This window comes from Aplosporella prunicola (assembly GCF_010093885.1).
Source record: "Aplosporella prunicola CBS 121167 unplaced genomic scaffold K452scaffold_20, whole genome shotgun sequence".
NCBI lineage: Eukaryota > Fungi > Ascomycota > Dothideomycetes > Botryosphaeriales > Aplosporellaceae > Aplosporella > Aplosporella prunicola.
In genome coordinates this window covers 348,207-368,578 of record NW_022983548.1, presented here as the reverse complement: position 1 = coordinate 368,578, position 20,372 = coordinate 348,207, and the positions used below count along the sequence as shown (strand labels likewise).

Below are 20,372 nucleotides of genomic sequence, written 5' to 3'. Positions count from 1 at the left end.
GGTAGGCTTTTCCATGTAGTAGATACCAGTCAGTTCAACAGGGGTATGGGGCTGCATCCAGCTGAGGACCAAAAAAAAGTCACGGCGTTTAGGTCAGGTGTTTTGATATAGATAGATGGGTCTCAGTTTGTTTTTCTTTTTTAGTCTCACTTTTTTCTCTTCTGCTTGCTCACGAGCCACGGCAAACAACAGGGAGGTCAGGTTTCTTAGTTCATGGAAGGCTTCAGATGGCTCCAGCTCTCTGCTCCAACAGAAGAGCCTTGTTTTTTCTCACTTTCAGACTTTACACGCGTCAAGTTCACGGCTGGAAGGAAAGAGGATACAAATTGCAACTTGGGCGGCAAACAATGATGTTGCATTCTCTCGCATTCCGAGAGAGGAGGGCATCAAACACACGAGACCCTTGCATAGATATATAACAGACAGCTCGCCTCGCTTGCGTATGCTGGTACAGAATTCGGTGCTGCTTGGGTGCTTTCCTTTTTCTTTTGTTCTGCTTTGTTTCTCGAGCAAGAAGGGCTTGTTTGTGTGTTTGTTTTGCTTGTCTGCTCGTAGCTAGCTGCATAATTAGAAGATGAAAAACACGATAGGTACATAATCCCAGGTCCAGAAATGCTTGCGTAACACGAGTGATCTCCATCCGAGAACATGGTTGCCTGCAGACGGGTAGTTGCCTATTCGTACAACCAGCAAACAACAACAACGCTAGCACTATCGCCATCACCAACGAACACTGGGATCATCGCGGTCATGGCACACGCCCGCCACCACCAACACTGACCCGCTCGCTCGCTCGTCCGCCCCACGTCCGTCGCCTCGCTACGCGATTACTCGCATACGCGCCGGGGGAGGCGCGAGCATTCACTACGTGCGTACTAGTGATGGACAAGGCAGCAGGTCAGCGCGGGCTAGAGTAGTTGCCGACAAGACCGGCGACCGGCACGCGGGATGCCGCATCGACCGGGGGACAAGGGCAGCCGCCACACCCGCGACGGGCGGCTTGACGATGCTTCATCCGTCGATGACGGACGACGGAAAGAAAAACAAAAAGTCAGGCGGACCACGCGCGGTATGCGCGCACTGCGCGAGGCGGGGCAGGCGACGGCAAGTCGGCAGATTTTTAATCTACATCGATCAAGGCTGGCGTAGGTGGGTGTTTTGAGAGGGCGAGAACGAGAATTGTAAGGAGCGGGTTTGGTTTGGGGATAGATTGGCCATGTCACGGGTTGGATTGGGTTGGGTTGGGTTTTGCTTTGGCTGGGCTCTGGCTCTGGCTAATGAGGGGGAAGGGGGGGCTTGCTCCGTTGTTGGGCTTGTGGTGGAAATTGCGGAGCGGAGCCGGCGTGATGATCGCGAGACCTGACGAGTAGGTAGGTAGAGTGGAGGAAAAGAGGCAAAAGGAAAGAGACAGCGAGTGGGAGAAAGAGAAAGAGAGAGGCGGGGGGTGGAAAGAGAACGAGAGGGAAGAGTTCAGTGGTGGGCAGGGCGCAGGCTCGCTCCTACCACGTATGTACAACACAGGCGACAATACTACTACAGTGGAGGAGGCTACTAGGTTACCTCTCCCTCGGCGGCCGGGGGAATGGCATAGGCCCTCACAGCACGGAGCGGGCGTTCGCACAGGCCTCGGAGGGCTTTGGCGTGGTGGTGGTCGTCCGTGTGTTGTGTGTGTGTGGTGGCGCTCACAGGCCCCACGCCGGCCAGTCAGGCGGGCACGCACGACAGACAGCACGGGCGGGGGGAGGGAAGGGGCCCGCCAGCCCATGCACGCGCAGCAGGGGGCCGCGCAGGGCCCCGCGATCTGCGCAGGACCCAATCCAATATTGCTGCGCGCATCGGGATTTTGGGAAGGGAAACGAGAGGGAAAAGTAAGCGGATCGTGGTCGAGACCTCGCTATTGTCGGGATGCCCTTTTTCACATCTGTGACATGTCTGACAGGCCTGATGAGCCCGACGGGGCTGAGCTGAGAGCAATGAGCATCATCTCTCGTGAGCCGTGACGCGGCGGCGCGGGCCTCGGAGAAGTGAGACACTGCAGAATGAGAGAGCTGTTGAGTGAGTGATGAGTGTGTGTGCCCGTGTGCGCGCGGATAATCAAGTCCGCTCGCTTTCCAGCCGAGCAAACCACGAATTGCTCTCTTCCGATAACATCCTTCATCATTACCCCTCAACAATTAATCGGTCCGCTTCCGCTTCTGCTGCTGGACATGATGAGATGCTGCTGCTGCTGATGATGATGCTGGCGCTGATGCTGCTGCCATATGCGGGACAGCAGCGGGTGGCCTAGATAGGCACCGCCTATTCTTCCAGCATCCTCCGTGTCCCCCCGTGCACACCCCCACCCCTAGCTCTCAGCATCCTGCCTCCGAGCCGCGGCCCGCGAGTCGCTTGCGCTGGCAGGCGAGACGGGAAGCGGTCAATCGCGATGATTGCGATTGGCACCAAATACCGCGGGCGGCTGCTTTGGGCAGGTCGCGTGTGCGGCCGGGGCATTCGGCTTGCCGGTTGGCGTCGGAGAGGACGGGCCAAGGGTCTTGGAAGGGTCAAAGGAAGCGGCTGGGCAATTACCTGGGTATTGTGCCTGTATGTCTGTCCAAGGGGCATTTGACTCTGTGTGGCTGAGAGGCTCTCCAGTTTGGCGTTTTCAGCAGTCCTTGGTCCGTCTCGCGCCTCTGGCGTGTACAGCTCCGATCCTCTTTTATTACTCGTACGAGCAGCCCTGATTGGTTATACGGTTCCTCTCTTTATGACGATAACGGTGTGCAAACGTGCACGCAAGATCTAGACGAGTATCTTTTTTGTTGCTGACGTTGTAGCCAGTCTTGGGGTAAAGTTAGTTCATCTGAAAGTCGATTCAATCTCAATTAAACCCTGTCCGTCTGCCACCCCCGGTCCCCTATCCCTCTTGTGCCCTGGCCTAGTGCTTCTCTCCCCCGCGCCACGAGAGCTTGCCGAAGGGCCGGTTCAGATTTTTCGACGGCGGCCTCGTCCCCTGCGTCTGAGCGGGGGCCATCGTCACTCGCCTGCAGCAATTCGGGATCGACCACGCAAAGAAGAGAGGGCCCCGTCGACGTGCGGCTTCGGCGCAAATGGCGTACGAGTACCGCCGGCCGGATGTCCGCCCGTGATCGTTCGAGACGCAATCGAGGAGGCGCAGGACGAGGCGGAGTGACAGGATGACGGAGTGACAGATGTGGAGCAACTTGAAGATGGAGAGAGAGAGAGAGAGGGGGGGGGGGGGGGGGGGGGGGGGGGGGGGGGGGGGGGGGGGGGGGGGGGGGGGGGGGGGGGAGGTTTTTGGCGGGTTAAAAGAGTAGGAAAAAAAAAAAATGTTTATTAGGTAGTAAACGGTGTGTGGACGAGCAGCATGCCACGCGCGCGGTTACCGGCAGGCAAGCAGAGGATCACCAGCGACCGAGGGACGGGCTAGAGGCGTTAGTCATGGGCCTTAATTCGATATCAGCAGTGGGCATTGTGTGGGGAGAGTGGCATCCCGCTCATCCTTTTTGCCAGACGGTGAGAGTGGGAAAGGCAAAGAAAAGAAGGGCCAGAGTAGGGCCGGAGGCGTGAGGCATAATCAAGGGCCAATGAGCAATAGTGCCGCAATACGATTTCCGCTGCGTCACGACTCGAAGAGGCCGGAGAGAAGAGCGGTCCATGGATCATGGATGAAGGAATTCGGTCGGGGACATTTGTCACGATGCGAGCATCTCTCGCGACCGAGCGATCGGGCACGCAAACGGGCCAAGGGAGGGCAAGTATTTTGATGGAGAGGAAGATCGCAATCAATGACAGGCGCGCATTCAAACATTGCCAGCGGAGCTAGGCCCGTGACTGACAGAGAGAGAGAGAGAGCTATCAGCCTCACAGGCAAACAAGCCTTTTTCGCTGAGGCTTGGCGGCGTCCGCGTGCTCGCTCGTCTCGACGTGCATCGCACCGTGCTTGATTCGACACAACCCTCCCTCCACCCCCCTCCCCCCATCGCGCGCCCTTTTGCCACCATCCCTTCTGCGTCGCTAGCCCATCGCCAATCTGCCCGCCGTCGACTGCTGCCGTCATACCAGATCACCGCGTGCGTGCAACACGTGCGACGCGCCAGGCGATCCGACAGCTGCGCGCAGTCGCCCTCTCCCGTCGGCGTCGCAGAAAATCCCTTCGGCCAGCCCTTCTCTACCCAGTATCTCTCTCCACCATCCACCACACCGGCGGGCGGATCTGCACCGAGCACCCGCGGCATTTGGTCATCGTGCTGGGAAGGGACCGCGGACTAGATTGCGCAAAAGTCTGGTTCCCAAGGCCCAAAAGTCTATTTCACCTGGCTGACCCGTCGAAGGGCCGACTCGAGCCAGCGTCGGTCCGGTCGCTCTCACTGGGCCCCAAGCCCCAAGGGCTTCCACCGTGGTTTCATACGTGGTAGCGCTACCGCTCGGCCTTAACCTGCCTAGGCTGCCGAGAGAGTCGCGCCTTTCCACATTGCACTGCACAGCTCCCCAGCGCAGCCTAGCCCACGTCCCAAAGCTCAGCCATCGACACGGCTGGGACCACCTGGGCCGAGGGGATCTCCAGAGGCTCGGCGTCATTACCTCACGGCTTGTGCTAAGGCCAGACGTGCAATTGGTGCCGCAATCTTCACAGGGCACACGCCACGCTCCTCCGTGCCCAAACACCGACCCCTACCTGCCGCTAGCCGACCTCAGCTACCCTCATCTCTGATATTCCTCTCGCACCAGCACTGGCTCCCGTGCGACTGGACGTGCTACATCACCCACGGACGACGACTCCAGCCAAGGAAGCTACAGCCAGCTTTAGATCAAGCGCTCGCACCACCAGCACCGTGCAAGTTTCTGTTCGGAGCTAATCTGCCGAGAGCCCAACTTCTCCCCTCTCTAGCCTGGCCTTGAAAGAGACCGGCCTGCGCATCACCCGCGTCTAAGTCGCACGCTATCGTGCTTGTCAACAACAACCGTCTCCGGCCATCTAGTCAGCTGTTGGATCCCAGCCTCGGTCCGCACGTCCACCTCGTTTCCTGCCCTCGTCGACCACCGGCGGCGAATCACCCGCGGACGCTTGCCAATTAAGCGTGACATGTCCGCTAGCTATCCCTCTCCTCATCCTGCACCACCCGAGAGCCCTTTGTCGCCGAGTCAAAAACTCGCCTACCATCTAAACGGAACCGCGCAGTCTATGGACGGCAGACAAACCGAGTATCCGCAGTCAGGTTTGAATTCGCCCTACCCATTTCCCACGACGGAACCTCAGTCTGAAGGTTCTTCCGCAGATCAAGCATCTGCTGCGCAATACCCCCAAGGGCAAGACCCTCGCTCCTCCAACTTCTCCGCATCCGCCACTCCCACCTCCGAGTACAACATCAACCCCTCATCGGCGCGATCGGGCTCCTTCCCGGAATACATTCAGCGCGGTCACTACTCTCCCGCCGCACCAGCTCCCACCGCAGGAAACATGGCGCAAGCAACAAGTCCGTCCATGCCTTTGCCTGATGGCAACTCCAGCAGTAGCGCGCACAACATCAAGTCTGACGCCGAAGTACCTATAGATCCATCCATCGCCGCCGCGACCAGCCCGACCTACCCGCCCCACGGTCAATACTCTCCATACCCGCCGCAGCATGAGGTGCACCATTACGCGCCTCACCCGGGCGCGCCCATGTACGCCGCGCGTCCGGAATGGACCGGGCAATACCCTCACATGTACGGGCACGCTCCTGTAACATCAGGTCCTCCTGCGCCAACGATGGTATCACCTGTCCAGAGGCCCCCGACGGTAAGTCGCCACCGAGCAACACGCGTCGTTGTTGTTGTTGTTGTTTTTTGCGTTGCTCCTGGGACGGGTACTGACGCGTAACAGGGCGGCCACCCACTTTCCACCGTGTACTCTTTCGTGCCAATTCCCGGCGCGCAGCAGCACAAGCGGCCGCGGAGGCGCTACGAGGAAATTGAGAGAATGTACAAGTGCGGTTGGAACGGTTGCGAAAAGGCGTACGGAACGCTCAACCACCTGAACGCGCACGTTACGATGCAGTCGCACGGCCAGAAACGCACGCCCGAAGGTGAGTCGATTGTGTTTGTTTTTTCCATTTTATCTTGCGCGATGGTCCGTGTACACGCACGCGCGATCGCCCTCAAGGTTTATTTCCCGGAGCGCGTTTGGTGTCGCGAACTATTCTGTTGGTTCCCGCTCGGTCGGAGAGCCTCGTCTTGAACGGTCGGAAGCTAGTACAAGACTATCCATGCCCTGTCTAGCTTCCACACCAACACACCTCCATGCCACGCGCTAGTAAATAAACGTCCTCTTGCTGACTTTCTCTTTTTCTTTGCTTTGATACAGAGTTCAAAGAAATTCGCAAAGAATGGAAGGCCAAGAAGAAGGAAGAGGAGGCCCAACGCAAGGCTGAGGAAGAACGCCAGCGTCAGGCCGAGGGTCGCAACGCGTCCGAGAGCAACCCTGAGACGCCTGCCTCGATGTACGGCCAGGCCCGTTCCATGGGCGCGCCGGTGCAGATGGGCGGTCCCCAGCTGCCCCCCATCGGCTATGCACCCGCTGCGAGTGGACAGCCCCCGGCGCAGTACACGACCCAGAGCCCGAACGCGATTGGGGAAATGGCACAGTACGCCGCCGCCACCACTCCTCATCAGATGTACAGCAGTGCGTCTAATAGCAGCAACAGCTACCCGCAATCGCCTTACGCGCAAGGCCAGCAGATGTACCAACAACGTCGTCACCCTCCCCAGAGCGCTGCGAGCAAAACAGGCTGACCCCTCTATAGCCGCTGACAATGCGTCGACCTTCCAGCAATAGACGCCACCCCTCTTTTTCTCTCGACACGTACCTTATTCGAAATTCCGGTTCCGTCATGATGTTTAGCATGGTTGCATTTGAGTCTCGGCTGTTTTTGATGCATTTTCACGGGGAGGGCGGCTATCTTTGGCCGGTGTTTTGCGCTCAATACGAAAACAAGGAAAGAAAAAGGATACGATAATCTACGATTCGACGGCAGGACCCCCGACTTGGTCGGCGGCTGGCCCCCACAAACTCTCGTTGGAGGACGCCCTGTGGCACCCGACGGTGCTCACAGAGCCGTCTCGTCCACCCGGGTCGCGCTCGATGAGGAGTTCCTCCCCGGCAGTGCACGACCTCTCTCGCATTTCCTCTACAAAACACTTCCATCCGCCGCGGCCGTGGGTCGTGTGGGAAGGCGGCTACTGTGCGGGCTTTCCCAAAAAATTCCGGCTGCATACATCATCGGTCAGGAGCTTTCTAGATATATGCATTCCGTTCCGGCGCTTCTGAAACACTTTGTCCGTCGGATTTCTCTTCGTTTGCTGTCGGGTATGGCAGAGGGTGCCGAGCACCAGGCGGGTATGCTGGAGGCGGACGGCATGCGGAGTCACTTGGCCCCCTGACTGTACGAATAACTTATTTTTTCTCACTCCCTACTTTTTTGCTTTTCAGCTCGCCTGCCGCCCTCATGCTCGGGGCGACGTGGGAGCGGATGGGAGCCAGCGAATCATGGGCGCAGAGTAGCTGGCGACTGCAATTCCAAAAGAATGACTTGCTTCCGTGTTACGCTGCCTGACGTGGCGGCCGTGGACGACGATAGCGCGCCGATGTGATGTATCATTTTTCATGTTTCCTTTTATTCCCTTCCCTTTGTTTCCCGTCGTCGCCCCCTTCCGCCCCGCATAAAAAGGGCACACCCTGGGCGGGGCGGTGATGGGCCCGACCAATGCAAAAATCTTCAACCCGGCCGCATGCATGACGCAGGCGCCGGCATTGCCGATCGCCTCCCACGGTTCCCTGCGCGCCGTCACGTCAACTTGGATGCGTGCGGAACGGCGGGCTGGGATTTTGGGGTGGCTTTGCGTCTGCCTCGGCGCGAGGGATGCCTGACGTGGCTGGAGCCGCGAACGGGCGGGCTGGGGCAGGCTGCAGCACGCCGGCCCGCGGGCTGCTTCCAGCTGCTGTGCCATCATGGCCCGTCATTCACAGATACAACCTTTGCTCGACGCAACGATGCCACGCTACCCCATATTTTGGCGGCGCTGCCCTTTTTTGGTGAGGCGGAAGGGCGACGAGGAGTGGGGGAACTCGCGCATGACTGCGACAGGAACCCGCGTATCGAAAGGGCAGACGCATGCATCTGTTGTTCCTGCTGCAGTGCAGCGCTGTGCTCCACACCTGTCCGTGAGTGGTGTGCGTGCGTGCATGCTGCGTGCGTGCGGGCTGGCGGGTGGCCGCCCGGGACAGGCATAAGAGCGTGCCAGTCGATACGAAGTGCCGCGGGTTTTTTCCCTTTGTATAGCTGGCCGGTGCTATGGGCTGGGGTTCCTTCGTATGACCTGACAACTCTTTTTTTTTTTTTTTCCCTCTTCCTACAATACTCTCTCAGGGCCCCAGTTTCATCGTCCCGGGCTCCCTCACGGCTGCCCGTCATAGGCGCATGCGCCGACATTGCACAAAGACGAGAGTTGGCAGCAGAGTGGGTGGGCAGAGAGAGGCAGCAGGATGCACGCACGTCGAGAACGCCGACGACGGCGTCACGCGACCGGCGTACAGCTGCTGTTGGCACACAGCGTCCGGGAGCTATTTGAGATAGCAAGCTTGCTTCTGCTGCGCGTACGACATCTCGCAGCAGCAGCAGCAAGATATGGGCAGCAGGAGAGGCTGCACGAAATCTGCCGGGCAAACAGGACAGGGCGCGAGAGAATCGGATCTCGCTGGCCTGGTGGGGAGACGCAGTCGGCAGCCTGCTTCCACGATGTTGCATGCGTTGCGGGTGGGTGTCGGCCGTTTGTGACGGGTCCGTTACACTGCGCGCCGATTCGGGGGTTCCTCTGGCATGGGACGGCCGACCGCTCCAACGTGGGAAGCCAGGTTCCTATGTACTTTTTGTTGCCTCGAGCATTTTTACAAGCTAAGATTCAATGGTACCCCATGCACCGTCACCATTGTCGTCGTCGCCGGCCCTTTCCCCATCACACGCCCGCCGTTAACCGTCCCTCCACTCCCTCCCCCCAAGATCAGCGCCGGCTCCAGCTCTCGCGCCGGCCCAGGGCCCAAGTCCCGGCCAGCACGTACCTTCTGACTACTCTTAGCCGTCAGCCCTACGACACCAGACGAGAGAGCCGCCGCGATGCTGCGGGCGTGCTAGCTGGGATTCCGACGCTTGCTGCTACTAACAAACTAGCGGTTCGTGGCCTTGTCCGTCTCGTTCCCAACGAGCTGGCGGCGGGCTTGCCGTAGCGGCAGATCAACAGCCAGCCCACCCCTCCCCTTCCTCTTTACCGTAGCTTCGCCGCAACCCGCTGCGGTGGGCTGGATGGTGTCTAACGGTTCGAGGTTAAGGCGGATGGAGACAAGGCTCTTGGGAAATGCAAGACATTTTTCTCTTTGTTATTCTCTTTGTTAGCTTCCAATTAGTTATCGCGCGCCAACGCGCGTGCACGTGATGGCCTTGATTGCCGCGGCTCGACCCTCTTGAGGCTGAAAAAAGTTCCCGCGACTTTCCATGCGTGTCGCCGCCCGCATCACGACCCCCCACAGAGACCCCCTTTCCTCTTCTTTCCACAAATGCTCTCGTGTCGTTTGTGCCTTGGGCATTCTCTGCGCGCCGTTACCCAAAGACCTCCGCTCACCTCGCCCGCCAACGCCCTCGCTCGCCTCGCCACTCGCCGTCCCATTAACGGCCAGCGTCTCGCCGCGCTATCACCGCCCTGCCGCAGCTATGCCACCGCCGAACTAGCCGTCGACGCCTTGAGCGAAGCAGATCGCTCCTATGTTCCCTACGAATACTCGCAGAAGGCGGCTGAGCGGAAAAAGGTCCTTGTGGGAAACCTCCACCGCAACCTGAAAAATAGGGAGCTAGATCCAGACGAGACCGCTTTCAATGTGAAGCTCCTCAAGCGGATAAACAACGACCCGCTCAAGCTCGCCGACTTTGTGAATACTAGGCTGCGATTTGACGATGTCTCGCGCACGATAGCCGTGGTGAGGTTTGCGAGCAAATACATGAACTGCGTCGTTAGCTGGAATCATGTCATTAACCACATAATGTCACTTCACCGTGTTCCGGAGGCAATGAAGATATACAACGATGTGCGTAAGATCACGTCCACAACTTGGGCGCCACCTGCTAACGCAAACGCCACTGTAGATGAAGAAGCGCGGCCAACGGCCGGACTCGTACACTTATACCATAGTTCTACGAGGCCTTGGCGACAATGCGCACCATGACAAAGATGTCGTCGGCAACGCCCTCTCGGTATACCATTCTATGTCCGCACCCAACTCCCAAGTTGAGCCGACAACCATACACACGAATGCGGTACTGCGAGCCTGCGCAAGGGCCAACAACATGGACGCTCTATGGGGTGTTGTGGCAAAGCTACCAGAATCCGGAAGAGGTGCGCCGGATACTCTCACCTATAGTACGATCCTCAACGCGATCAGGTACAATGCGATGGACGCGCCTGTTGGACTTAATTGGGAGGAGCTTGCGCGCAGACGAAACGATGCCATAATCGACGGACGGAGACTCTGGGAAAACATCGTCTCACGATGGCGGAACGGCGACCTCATGATCGACGAGGGCCTTACTTGCACCATGGGGAGGTTGCTCCTCTTGGGTGAGCGGCCCAGAGACTGGGACGACGTTTTATCGCTGGTGCAGCAGACGATGGATATCCCGCGTCTCACTCCCCGCCTAGGTAGCGATGAGCCACGTGGGGAAGTTGACTTCAGCCAGCAAGCGCTTCCGTTTACACCCAAGGACTTTAAAGACGCGGATCTACAGCCAATCGACCCGGACGACAAGTGGCGACCCGGCGGAGAATTCGACCCCGTTGAACGTGAGGTGATGGGCAGGAAAAGGAGAAGCAAATACACGGTAGTATATGCCAGACCTGGACACAATACGTTCTCTCTCATTCTGGCAGCCTGTCTGAAAATGGCGGCCAAAAAGGCCGCGTTGGATTACTTCAAGCTGTTCACAGGCCCGGAAGGCTACAAACTCGAACCGGACCACGATAACCTGCACATGTTTCTACGCATTCTACGACAGTCACGCTCGAGCGCAGAAGCGGTAGAGTTTGTACGCGTGATGGTAGAGAACAAGAAGTTCGTAATGTCAAAAACGTTCCGCATCGCCATGTCGACATGCGTGCGCGATAAGAACAACCCGAACATCTTCAAACACGCGTGCGAGCTCATGGACCTGATGGAGAACTCGCTGCGCGAGATGGACGGCGGCACCGTGGCCATGTTCGCGGGCCTGGCTGCACACCTCAAGAATCCGCGCGACATCCTGTACATGCTCAACCGCACGACGTCCTCTGCCCACGACTTGCGGCGGCTGCTGACATTCAAGCGGCCCGAGACGAGGAGGGATAAGGAGGAGATGAAAGAGCTGATCCCCGCTCGCAGAAATGCTATTGATGCCCTACGCCATATGCAAGCCTGCTGCGACCAGTTGCTGCTTAAGGGCGCCATCCCAGCGGATTTGCAGGGTCAGTTCATGGAGCGCAAGATTATGCTGACGAAGCAGCTCAACCAGGCCCAGTGGATTGACCCTGACTTGGCGTCGTATGAGTTCAAGAAGAAATACGGAAAGTTGCTGCGCAAAAGAGACGATCTCGGCTACAGCCAAAAGCGCGAGCAGAGAGGTACGCGGGGGCACGGGCAAAGGCGTGAGATGGGACGCGGGCAGGAGCGCGAGATAAAAGGTAGACGGGCGTCCTCCCGGATGGGGCGCGGACAGGGGCGCGTACAGGCGCGCGGACGACAGAGCGGGCGCGAGCGCAGGCCTGAGGGGCATAGGGGCCGGGAGACAAACGGGGAAGAGCGGCCAAAAGAGAATAGGTTGTGGTGATGATGGGTTTGAACTGCGGAGTTCGTTGGCGTTGGGTGGGAAAAGGCAGGCTTATGTCCATATGATACGGCGTCCCTGTGACGTCTTCTGTTTATTATCTACTCCATCCTCACGAGCGGGCTGCGAAGCTGCGCCTGCTCTATGTATGTGTAATGAAGGTTCGACTTCGTTTTGATTGCTGCCTTGGTTGAACGACATTTCGTGCAGTCGATATAACTATCCCTTGTATTAACAGATGTTGTTTTTAGCTACGAATTTGGGCTTTATTAGTTCTTCGAAGTACTACGAAATAGATATAGTTAGGCATCTTTATCCAATTTCGCTTCCACGGAGTATGTTCTCTGTAGAGATAGAATATAATCCAGTCGCTTAGATTTATAGCGACATATCTCAAAATGCAGTTGAAGGGCACGCTCGTACAACTGTATCTTTATGAAGTTGGTGAAGAAACTCATAAGGTAGCCTAAATATGTTCACTTGGGTATGAATCTGCATGGCTATATGTTGCTTAATGGCTAGCTGCAAGATGGTGTAAAAGTAAAAGATTTAAGATTTTCACGAAGTATTTATAGTAATACAACACACAAAACCATCGAACTATTAGAGCATTCTCGGCGACGATGGCCCAAGTAACCATCCCCACACATACACACGTACGACAGTCCTCACAGCTTCACCACCACTCTGTCATGGCTACGCTGGGTAGCGTAGCGCAGTAGAATGCATGGTCCGATAGCTGTAGTAAGCGCTTCGAGGCCTACTTAGTTGGTGGCCATGGCACAGGCTACCCCGTCGACGCGCGGCGCTGGCGTGACGCGTTGCGGGCCGCGATAAGAGATCGGTCGGGGGAGGAGGGGCGACGCGCGGACACGGGGCCGGACGGGCCCGCGGAGCCACCGGTCAGGACCTATCCACCCAACTGCTAGTTAAGGTACAATAATATCTTAACTACTGCTGCTAGGGCGAAGTAGGTGGGGTGCGGATGGCGCGTCGACGCGAGCAGTCGGAGCTCGGTGGACGATATCCGGGGAAGAAATCGGGAGTAAGGGTGAATGAATCAATGGATGGATGGTCGTGGAGATCGAGATGGGGAGGGGCGTAGGATTGCATTTTTCCTTACTGACCGTGGCTGGTCTGTTGGGATTGGGGAGACGGGAGGCTACATTATGTACGTAAACGCATGTAGGAGTATGCTTTGCGGCGTGTGCCTATGGGCTTGCTTGCCGCGCGTTGCGGTGCCGGCGGACTGGTACGGGATATGGGGTTGGAGACGCGTACATGTACATCCGGCGCGTCTGGTCTGGGGCTGTGCTTGGACGGAGTCGATGGAGGTTGGGAGTAGCTACGTGGGCTGTTAGTGCCCGTGTTGGACGCCGTACGGACGGAGAGAGAGAAATGCTCAGCTCCCCCCAAAAAAATATTGGCCGCTCTGGAGTTCGTGTGTAGGCAGATGGATACGAGCAACATCAAGGCCACGATCAGCCGGGCGAGAGCTATTGATAGCAACATAGATTCAAGACGCGATCTCTCCTGCCTCCAATAGGGTTTTATAGGACGGAGGAAGCCCGGAAATTGCACTGGACGACCCCTTCTTTTGGCTATTCGCCGGGGCGAAGTGCGCGCCAGTTGCCCTCCAGAGCATACGAGCTCCGCAAACATACGCACTGCCGCCGATTACGGAGCGGACGACCAAGTGCTAGGGCGCGATGGTCTTGGTGGCAGTGTACGGAGGTGAGATGTGGATGTGGGCGCGAACTTGGGACGCCATCCCCGCTAGGCGCTAAGGCCTCGAGGGGGAATAGCGCCAATCAGACCCTCCTGACGCGGGAGCTACGCGAGTCAGTCATCATTTGATATACTATCCTTCCACCCTCTTGCTTCCCGTCTTTCTCCTCTCACCCCAGCTCTCTCCACCTCGGAATCAAATCACACACAATGGCCTCTCATCCGGAAGAACACGTCGCTGCTCCAGCTCAGTCGGCTGTCGACGAGGTTGACGAAAAGACCACCACCATTGCTGAGCCCAACGGCGAAGCTCCTACAGCAACCACCACCGCTCCGGCCACCGAGCCTGCTCCTGCCCCTGTCCAAGATGCGGCCGCAGCTGCTGTGCCCGCTACCAACGGCGAAGCTGCTGTAGACGCCAAGAAGAAGCCCGAGGAAGCTGCTGCCACTGACGCTGCTACTGATGCTGTTGTTGACGGTGCCGCGCCTGCTCCTCCAGAGGCAGTTGCCGCGCCCGTTGACAGCGCAATCGCGACCGAGACGGCCACCCCGACCGAGCAGCAGCAGCAGCCGGCCGACAACGCCACTGCCGCGTCGAACGGCCCCGTCTGGCCCGAACTCAGCGACGATCACCCCCTTGCGAAGATGTGCAAAGATCTGCCCGAGCTAATCACCAAGGCCGACGGCGCCAACGAGGTCTACGGCATTACACTTGATGGCGCGAACCCCACCTTCCACACCAAGTTGATATTGCAAAAGTTCCTGCGCGCCAACGCCAACGACCTGCCCAAGGCGAAGGAGCAGCTCGTCAACACGCTCAAGTGGCGCAAGCAGATGAACCCGCTCGACCTCGTCAACCAGACGTTTGACAAGAAGCGCTTTGGCGGCTTGGGCTACGTGATTGAGGTTGAGGATGTGCCTGGCAGCCCCAACAAGAAGGACGTCGTCACCTTCAACATCTATGGCGCGGTCAAGGACAACAAGGCTACCTTTGGAGATTTGGATGCGTAAGTTTTCCCCTTCCACAAACGAGCGCAATGTCCACATCGATGGACCGAGTAGCTGTCTCCACAGTTACGAGGCATTGGTGTTGGACAATGCTCCAGAACTTTTTCAAGAGCCCTGCGTTGCTAACCGTCTTGCCAGTTTCACCAAGTGGCGCGTCGCCATCATGGAGATGGGCATCGCCAAGCTGAAGCTCAACGAGGCCACCACACCCATCCCCGACTACGGCAAGGGCGTCGACCCGTACCAGGGCATCCAGGTGCACGACTACCTCAGCATCTCGTTCCTGCGCCAGGACCCGCACGTCAAGGTCGCGACCAAGGAGACCATCAAGATGTTCTCCAACTACTACCCGGAGACGTTGTCGCGCAAGCTCTTCGTCAACGTGCCCGCACTCATGGGCTGGATGTTCACGGCCATCAAGGCCTTCCTGTCCAAGGAGACGGTGCGCAAGTTCACGGTCCTCAGCTCAGGCAACCAGCTCGCTAGCCAGCTGGGCGACGGTGTCCCGGAGCCGTACGGCGGCAAGGGCATCAAGCTCGAGGAGTTTGCCGACACAACCAGGTGGAACTCGGAGGACCCGCCCGTGCCTGCTCCTGCTTCCCCAGCGCCCGCGGCATAGTAACGGTTGGGTGGTTGGTTCTTGGCGGCAGCGAGGCTCTCCCGTCTCTCTGTCATCCCTCTCTCTGCTAGCGTTTTTTTTATTGTTTTTCCTCTCCTCCTCCTCGTTCGAGCATTTGCACAAAGTTTCCGATACCAATTGTCACGCGGCTGCATCGCGTAGGGTAATTTCCACTGGCTTTTTTCCTCTTCTTCTTTGTTTCTTTTTTCCGTTTCTGGTCGATATCAAAGGGTGTCTATAATTACCGTATACCCCAAGCATAGGAGGAGGAATCATCATACTAGTTGCTAATTTCCTCTGGCTCTGCCACATGTACTTGCGTACGCATGGTTGAGGTCTGGGGCTGTCTTTCAAGTTTATGTTTGCTAGTGAACCATTGTGGTGTGATGTCGTGAGTGAAGTAGTGGCTGACTTGGTGACGAGTGAGTGTTGTCGGAGAAAAAGACGGTGGGATGCATTGCTGGCTGTCTTTCAGGTTTGGCCTCGGATAGGTTGTCCACCCACGTGCTACTGCATCAGTATAGGTATGACTTACTTTTACACCCTTTCACATTAGCACCTCTGTACCCCTTGAAACACTTTCGTACCCTCGTAGCTTCGTACTCCCATACCTTCTTGGAATACTTTTCGCATTCTCACACCTCAACCCACATACCTTCAAAAACATCCTTAAAATTTTAAATACATATTCCTTTTTTTTATATCATCGTACATACAAACCACCACCTCTTCACGCCCTCTTTTAGCGTGTCTAGTATGCATGACATGGCTACAATCCAGAGAAGGCGTCTTCAGCTGGTATGGTTGGTAGTGAAGGCTCTTCTTTTGTTTTGTTTTGTTTTCTTTCTTTTCTTTTTGCTTGGTTGCGGTTGTGCTTGCGGTTGAAGCCAAAAGGGGCGGAGGCGAGGTAAGTAGAGGGAGCGGATAGGCGGGCGCTGGATTGGGTTGGATTAGGCACCTATGCCTGCGTGCATCTTGCTTCCTGTGCGTGCGTGTGCGGCTGGTGGCGTTTGTGTGTGTGTTTGTTTGCGGGTGTGGTAGGCGGGAGCGAGGAATGTGGTGGTGATGGAGGTGGAGTATGTATGTATAGCCGGAGTGGATGGTGAGTTGGCGTTTATGTATGTGTTCGGCCGTGTGTGGTGTGTATGTGTATGCGTCCGTTGTTTGTCTTGCCAGACGGAGAGATGGGTGGGTGGATGGAAGGATGGAGGATGAATGGACAGACAAACAAACAAACCCAGCCAGCCAGCCGTTGGACTCCCAAACGCCGCTTTTTTAACTCCTCGTCTTCACTCCCTCAGAATCATCTCTTTTAGCTCTTCCCCGCATCATCCTTTCCCTCCTCCGCTCCCTCCGGAATCCTGCTCCCCCTCGCGGCCCTCTGCCCAAAAATCCCCGTGCCGACCCTCACCTCATCGGAGCCCTGCCTGACCGCGCCCTCAAAGTCGGCACTCATGCCCATACTAAGGCAGAGGTCGTCGGCGGGCAAGCCCAGCTCCGCGGCAACCTCGTCCCGCACCCGCCGCAGCTCGACAAAGTCCGCATTCTCCGTCTCGGGCGTCAGCGCGTGCGAGCGCGCGATGGCGCCAATGGTCATCAGGCCCGCGAGGCGCAGGTGCGGGCAGCGGTCGCGCACGTGCGCGCACAGCGCCGCCGTTTCGCCCGGCGGGGTGCCGCTCTTGGAGGCCTCGCCCGACGTGTTGACCTGCACGAGGATGCGCAGCGGCTCCAGCTGTTCCTTGTCGTTCTTCTTGTTAAGCTCCTCGACGAGCGTCTTCCGCCCCTTCTCCAGCTGGTCCGCCTTCTTGGCCGTGTCGACGCTGCTCACGCTCCACAGGTTCGGAACCGCCTCGGCCAGCGGCCGGCACTTGTTCGTCTGCAATGCCCCGATGAAGTGCCATTTGATGGTGCGCGGCAGGGCTGCGGCTTTGGCCGATAGCTCCTGGAAGTAGTTCTCGCCGAAGTGCGTCGTCGTGTGCGGGGCTGGCGCCGTGTGCAGCGCGAGGATGTCGGTGGCGGGCTTGAGCTTGGAGACGGCGATGAGGCGGACCTGTGGGGCGGGCGGAGGGGGTTAGTGGGTTGTGGTATAGGTAAGAGAAGTGCGGGGAGGGCAGAGTGAGTGAGAGTGAGAGTGAAAGAAAGAAGCAGCACGCACGTCTTTGCCCGACTTGTTGGCGTGCACTATGCGCGCCGTCACATTGCCAATGTTCTCAATGAGCTCTTGGGCTCGGGCGGGGTCGACGCGCATTTCGTCTTCGGTGGTCGACATGGTTGTGCTTGATGGTGGTGGTGCATGACATGTATGACACGGGCCAAGCGGTTTTGACCTTGGCCCTCGGGATCCACCCTCCGCCCTCCGCCCTCCGCCCTCCGTCCGCCATCCCGCTCCGCCCGCCGCATCGGCCCAGCCCTGTGCATTCGGCCATGTCTTTCACGACGTCCGTCGCCATCAAGCGAGATTCACACCGCCTGACGAGATAACGATGCGTCTACCGAATGGAAACGAAATCCAGTCAAGGTGTTTGTATGTATATATTCCTTACTTATATCCAGACAAGGAGTGTTCCATATAGACTATTCGAGTCTTTCCCTATCTCGCCACATCACAACACACTCCCAAACCCCTCCGCCCTCGCCTCCTCCCACCCCACCGGCCACTTCGGCCCCTTCTCACCCTCCCATCCCCCCGCCAACATGCCCACCGCAAGCAACAACCCCCCACTCGCCGGAAAATACGGCGTCGCGACCCTGCTCCCACCCAACGGCATGCCCACATCATCAAACCCAAACCTTTCATGCAGCAGCCAACTCACCGCGCCCGCCGAATCACCCGTCCGCGCCGCCGTCAGCGCCAGCAACGGGAAATCCCACCCGTACGACGCGTCAAAATCCCACGTCTCGATGACGCGGCGCAGCGTCTGCGCAAAGACTGTGGCATTGAGGTCGGCGGGTGGGGGCAGCCAGCCTGCAATGCCGACGAGGGCGGGGTGGTCGCTCGTCAACTCTGGGTCCGTCCACATGTCGGGCACGCCTTCGTAGAGGACGTACGTGTCGTTCTCGATGGGAAGGGGGGCTAGGTTCACGCCGACTTGGGTCCATGGCTCCGGGACTGGCTTGCCTTGGCGTTGCTGCCATTGGGCGGCGATGCTGAGGCCGAGGCGCCAGTAGGTGAGCTCGAATGTGGGGTTGATGGTGGCGTTGGGGTTAGTGTTTTCACTGACGGGGTAGAGCGGAGGTCCCAGGTCATAGACGCCTGTCGTGGCGTTGTGGAAGGCATAGGTGCTCATGAAATCGGCCGTGGCTGTAACCACATCGTTCCATTTGGTGAGCGTCGAGTTTGTTGGAAACGCCCGGTACTCCAACTCTGCAAAATACAGAGGGTGCGGCTGTTGCCAGATCAAAAGCGAATTGATACCACCCGGGGCGGAGCGACCGCTCGGATCACTCATCTTTCCCCAGCGAGCTCCAGAGTAACCTTGGGCCGCGGCGCGCTCAAGAGAACTGGGCAAAAACCTCTTATAAACGTCCATGCTGCGGTCGAACAGATCCCATTTGTTCCAAACACCCCAGTGAGCAAGATGCCAGAAGATCATCTCCAGATGGAATTTGCCGTACCAGCCGTTGTTCGCCAGGCCAGATTCCTGAGGCGGGTCCTTGCCTGCTCCATTGACCGCGAGGAGATACTGAGAGAGGATTGTCCGACGCTGGAGTTCAGCCGCTTCTGGGCCTGGCACGCTCGTCAGGTCGATGAAAGCTCCAGCCTCCCAGTACGAGTGCCAGTACTCAGTGGATGCTGTTTTGATAGCATCATGGCTGGTTCTGGGAGGATCCTCTTCTGGCGAAAAGGCCACCGCAAAGCTAAACGTCTCGTTCCCCTGAGGGCGCAGAGAATAGCGATGAGATTTCGACGCGGGACCTGACGCGGAAGCTTTGCCTTTCCATGTTACTCCGGTGTAGTAAGTCGTCGCATCCATGGCGTGTTCTATAACTGCGTGGCCGTCGCCGGCGTTCAAGGTACTCGTGTGGTTGCTGGTCGCATTCCACAGGCCTACATACGTCTCGAACTTGTTGTCATCGGTGGCATAGGGGTAGTCGAAGAAGACTGACAAGGTGCCGTTTCTTAGTAACTCAGATTGCACTTGGACGCCTACCGCATCCAGCGCCGGGTCAGCGACTGTCTCCACGGCGACCTTGTTTCCACGCAAACAAAACACCGAACGTAGCGTTCCGCTGTACAGATCCAGCTCCTGCGAGGGCGTCTTGACGTCTGACTCCTGGATGATCTGTCCATCGAGCACAAGCCCTACGCGCGCCAGATTCACACGGTGCGGATTACTGATAAGCCACTGCGAGATGTCAGCTTCGGCCGGGTTTGGCTGGTTGTAGTTGACCAGGCGGCCATGGGTCCACCAGTCCTGGCCGGTAAAGTCCTGGGGGGACGTCTGGCCGGGGGTGGTGGGTAGCGACGAGTTGTGCCAGCACCACGAGGAGAGGATGTTCCATGGTAGGACAGACTGGAGGCCGGTGATGTCAGCGCCAAAGGCAAAGTTGCCGTTGCCGAGCTGCATGGGCGTGTCATGGCGGGTGGAGTTGCGGCGGGGGTTGAAGCGCCGGACTATGCTCTTGCGGTCGATGGTTGCATGCGAAAGGGTTAGCAGGAGAGAAATGGCCAGCGAAGGCCATCCTCGGAGACGAGCCATGGAGTCGAGCAGTGAACAGCTACATGGTTATATAGTCAGACTGGGATGCTCGGGGTAAAGACAGACAGAGGAGATGGAGTCCCCCGCATTGATCGACAGGGCGGTTTTTCCGGGCGAGATGCAGGCAGATGCGCGATGACGAAGGGTCGGAAATGTGTTGCATTAGTTAGGTAGCCCTGGGCGTTGTTCGGAGAAGAGAGGGAGGAGAGAAATAAAGATAGAGCAATTAACGCATGAAAGCGGCCGTGCGCACTACATCATCGCTTCTCTCTCCCGGTTTCACAACCTTTGATGATCTCCCGGAGCTGACAACCTGCCACACACTCTTGACAGATGCGCCCAACACCGCAGCCTGACAATCACAGCCACCACCACCACTTCTTACCAACAACCACTCTTCCTCCTCCCTCGGACGACGACTCCTTCTCCTCCAAC

General features: G+C 57.8%; 7 protein-coding genes across 7 annotated transcripts; 5 read left to right on the top strand and 2 right to left on the bottom strand.

The window, feature by feature from the left end:
• Nucleotides 1-7: 7 nt before the first annotated feature.
• K452DRAFT_75661 (uncharacterized protein) lies at nt 8-754 on the top strand. Its single transcript, XM_033547104.1, has one exon. It carries the CDS (start codon nt 116-118, stop codon nt 557-559), a length of 444 nt encoding a protein of 147 aa, XP_033395060.1. The 5' UTR covers nt 8-115; the 3' UTR covers nt 560-754.
• Nucleotides 755-5,185: 4,431 nt separating this feature from the next.
• K452DRAFT_232274 (uncharacterized protein) lies at nt 5,186-6,774 on the top strand (the record flags this gene model as incomplete). The annotated part of the gene is made up of 3 exons (XM_033537220.1): nt 5,186-5,782; nt 5,867-6,068; nt 6,347-6,774. 3 exons carry the CDS (start codon nt 5,186-5,188, stop codon nt 6,772-6,774), a joined length of 1,227 nt encoding a protein of 408 aa, XP_033395059.1.
• A 711-nt stretch (nt 6,775-7,485) lies between these two features.
• Nucleotides 7,486-8,734, top strand: K452DRAFT_337487 (uncharacterized protein). Its single transcript, XM_033545266.1, has one exon. It carries the CDS (start codon nt 7,771-7,773, stop codon nt 8,608-8,610), a length of 840 nt encoding a protein of 279 aa, XP_033395058.1. The 5' UTR covers nt 7,486-7,770; the 3' UTR covers nt 8,611-8,734.
• An 804-nt stretch (nt 8,735-9,538) lies between these two features.
• Nucleotides 9,539-12,036, top strand: K452DRAFT_254647 (uncharacterized protein). The gene is made up of 2 exons (XM_033538330.1): nt 9,539-10,114; nt 10,173-12,036. The coding sequence occupies exons 1-2, from the start codon at nt 9,590-9,592 to the stop codon at nt 11,883-11,885; spliced, it is 2,238 nt and encodes a 745-aa protein (XP_033395057.1). The 5' UTR covers nt 9,539-9,589; the 3' UTR covers nt 11,886-12,036.
• Nucleotides 12,037-13,682: 1,646 nt separating this feature from the next.
• K452DRAFT_75484 (uncharacterized protein) lies at nt 13,683-15,416 on the top strand. Its single transcript, XM_033547103.1, has 2 exons — nt 13,683-14,617; nt 14,757-15,416. The coding sequence occupies exons 1-2, from the start codon at nt 13,821-13,823 to the stop codon at nt 15,235-15,237; spliced, it is 1,278 nt and encodes a 425-aa protein (XP_033395056.1). The 5' UTR covers nt 13,683-13,820; the 3' UTR covers nt 15,238-15,416.
• A 1,133-nt stretch (nt 15,417-16,549) lies between these two features.
• K452DRAFT_232291 (uncharacterized protein) lies at nt 16,550-17,506 on the bottom strand (the record flags this gene model as incomplete). Its single annotated transcript, XM_033537224.1, has 2 exons — nt 16,550-17,287; nt 17,393-17,506. The coding sequence occupies 2 exons, from the start codon at nt 17,504-17,506 to the stop codon at nt 16,550-16,552; spliced, it is 852 nt and encodes a 283-aa protein (XP_033395055.1).
• Nucleotides 17,507-17,840: 334 nt separating this feature from the next.
• On the bottom strand, nt 17,841-20,183 carry K452DRAFT_275544 (uncharacterized protein; the record flags this gene model as incomplete). The annotated part of the gene is made up of 1 exon (XM_033539238.1): nt 17,841-20,183. Exon 1 carries the CDS (start codon nt 19,935-19,937, stop codon nt 17,841-17,843), a length of 2,097 nt encoding a protein of 698 aa, XP_033395054.1. The 5' UTR covers nt 19,938-20,183.
• Nucleotides 20,184-20,372: the final 189 nt, after the last annotated feature.

What these genes read in the sequence shown, in the direction of transcription:
- K452DRAFT_75661 (XM_033547104.1), top strand. Translation starts at nt 116, where the DNA reads ATGGGTCTCAGTTTGTTTTTCTTTTTTAGTCTCACTTTTTTCTCTTCT.
- K452DRAFT_337487 (XM_033545266.1), top strand. Translation starts at nt 7,771, where the DNA reads ATGCATGACGCAGGCGCCGGCATTGCCGATCGCCTCCCACGGTTCCCT.
- K452DRAFT_254647 (XM_033538330.1), top strand. Translation starts at nt 9,590, where the DNA reads ATGCTCTCGTGTCGTTTGTGCCTTGGGCATTCTCTGCGCGCCGTTACC. An exon ending in CAATGAAGATATACAACGAT is followed by an intron (nt 10,115 to 10,172) that starts GTGCGTAAGATC and finishes ACGCCACTGTAG; the next exon opens with ATGAAGAAGCGCGGCCAACG.
- K452DRAFT_75484 (XM_033547103.1), top strand. Translation starts at nt 13,821, where the DNA reads ATGGCCTCTCATCCGGAAGAACACGTCGCTGCTCCAGCTCAGTCGGCT. An exon ending in ACCTTTGGAGATTTGGATGC is followed by an intron (nt 14,618 to 14,756) that starts GTAAGTTTTCCC and finishes CCGTCTTGCCAG; the next exon opens with TTTCACCAAGTGGCGCGTCG.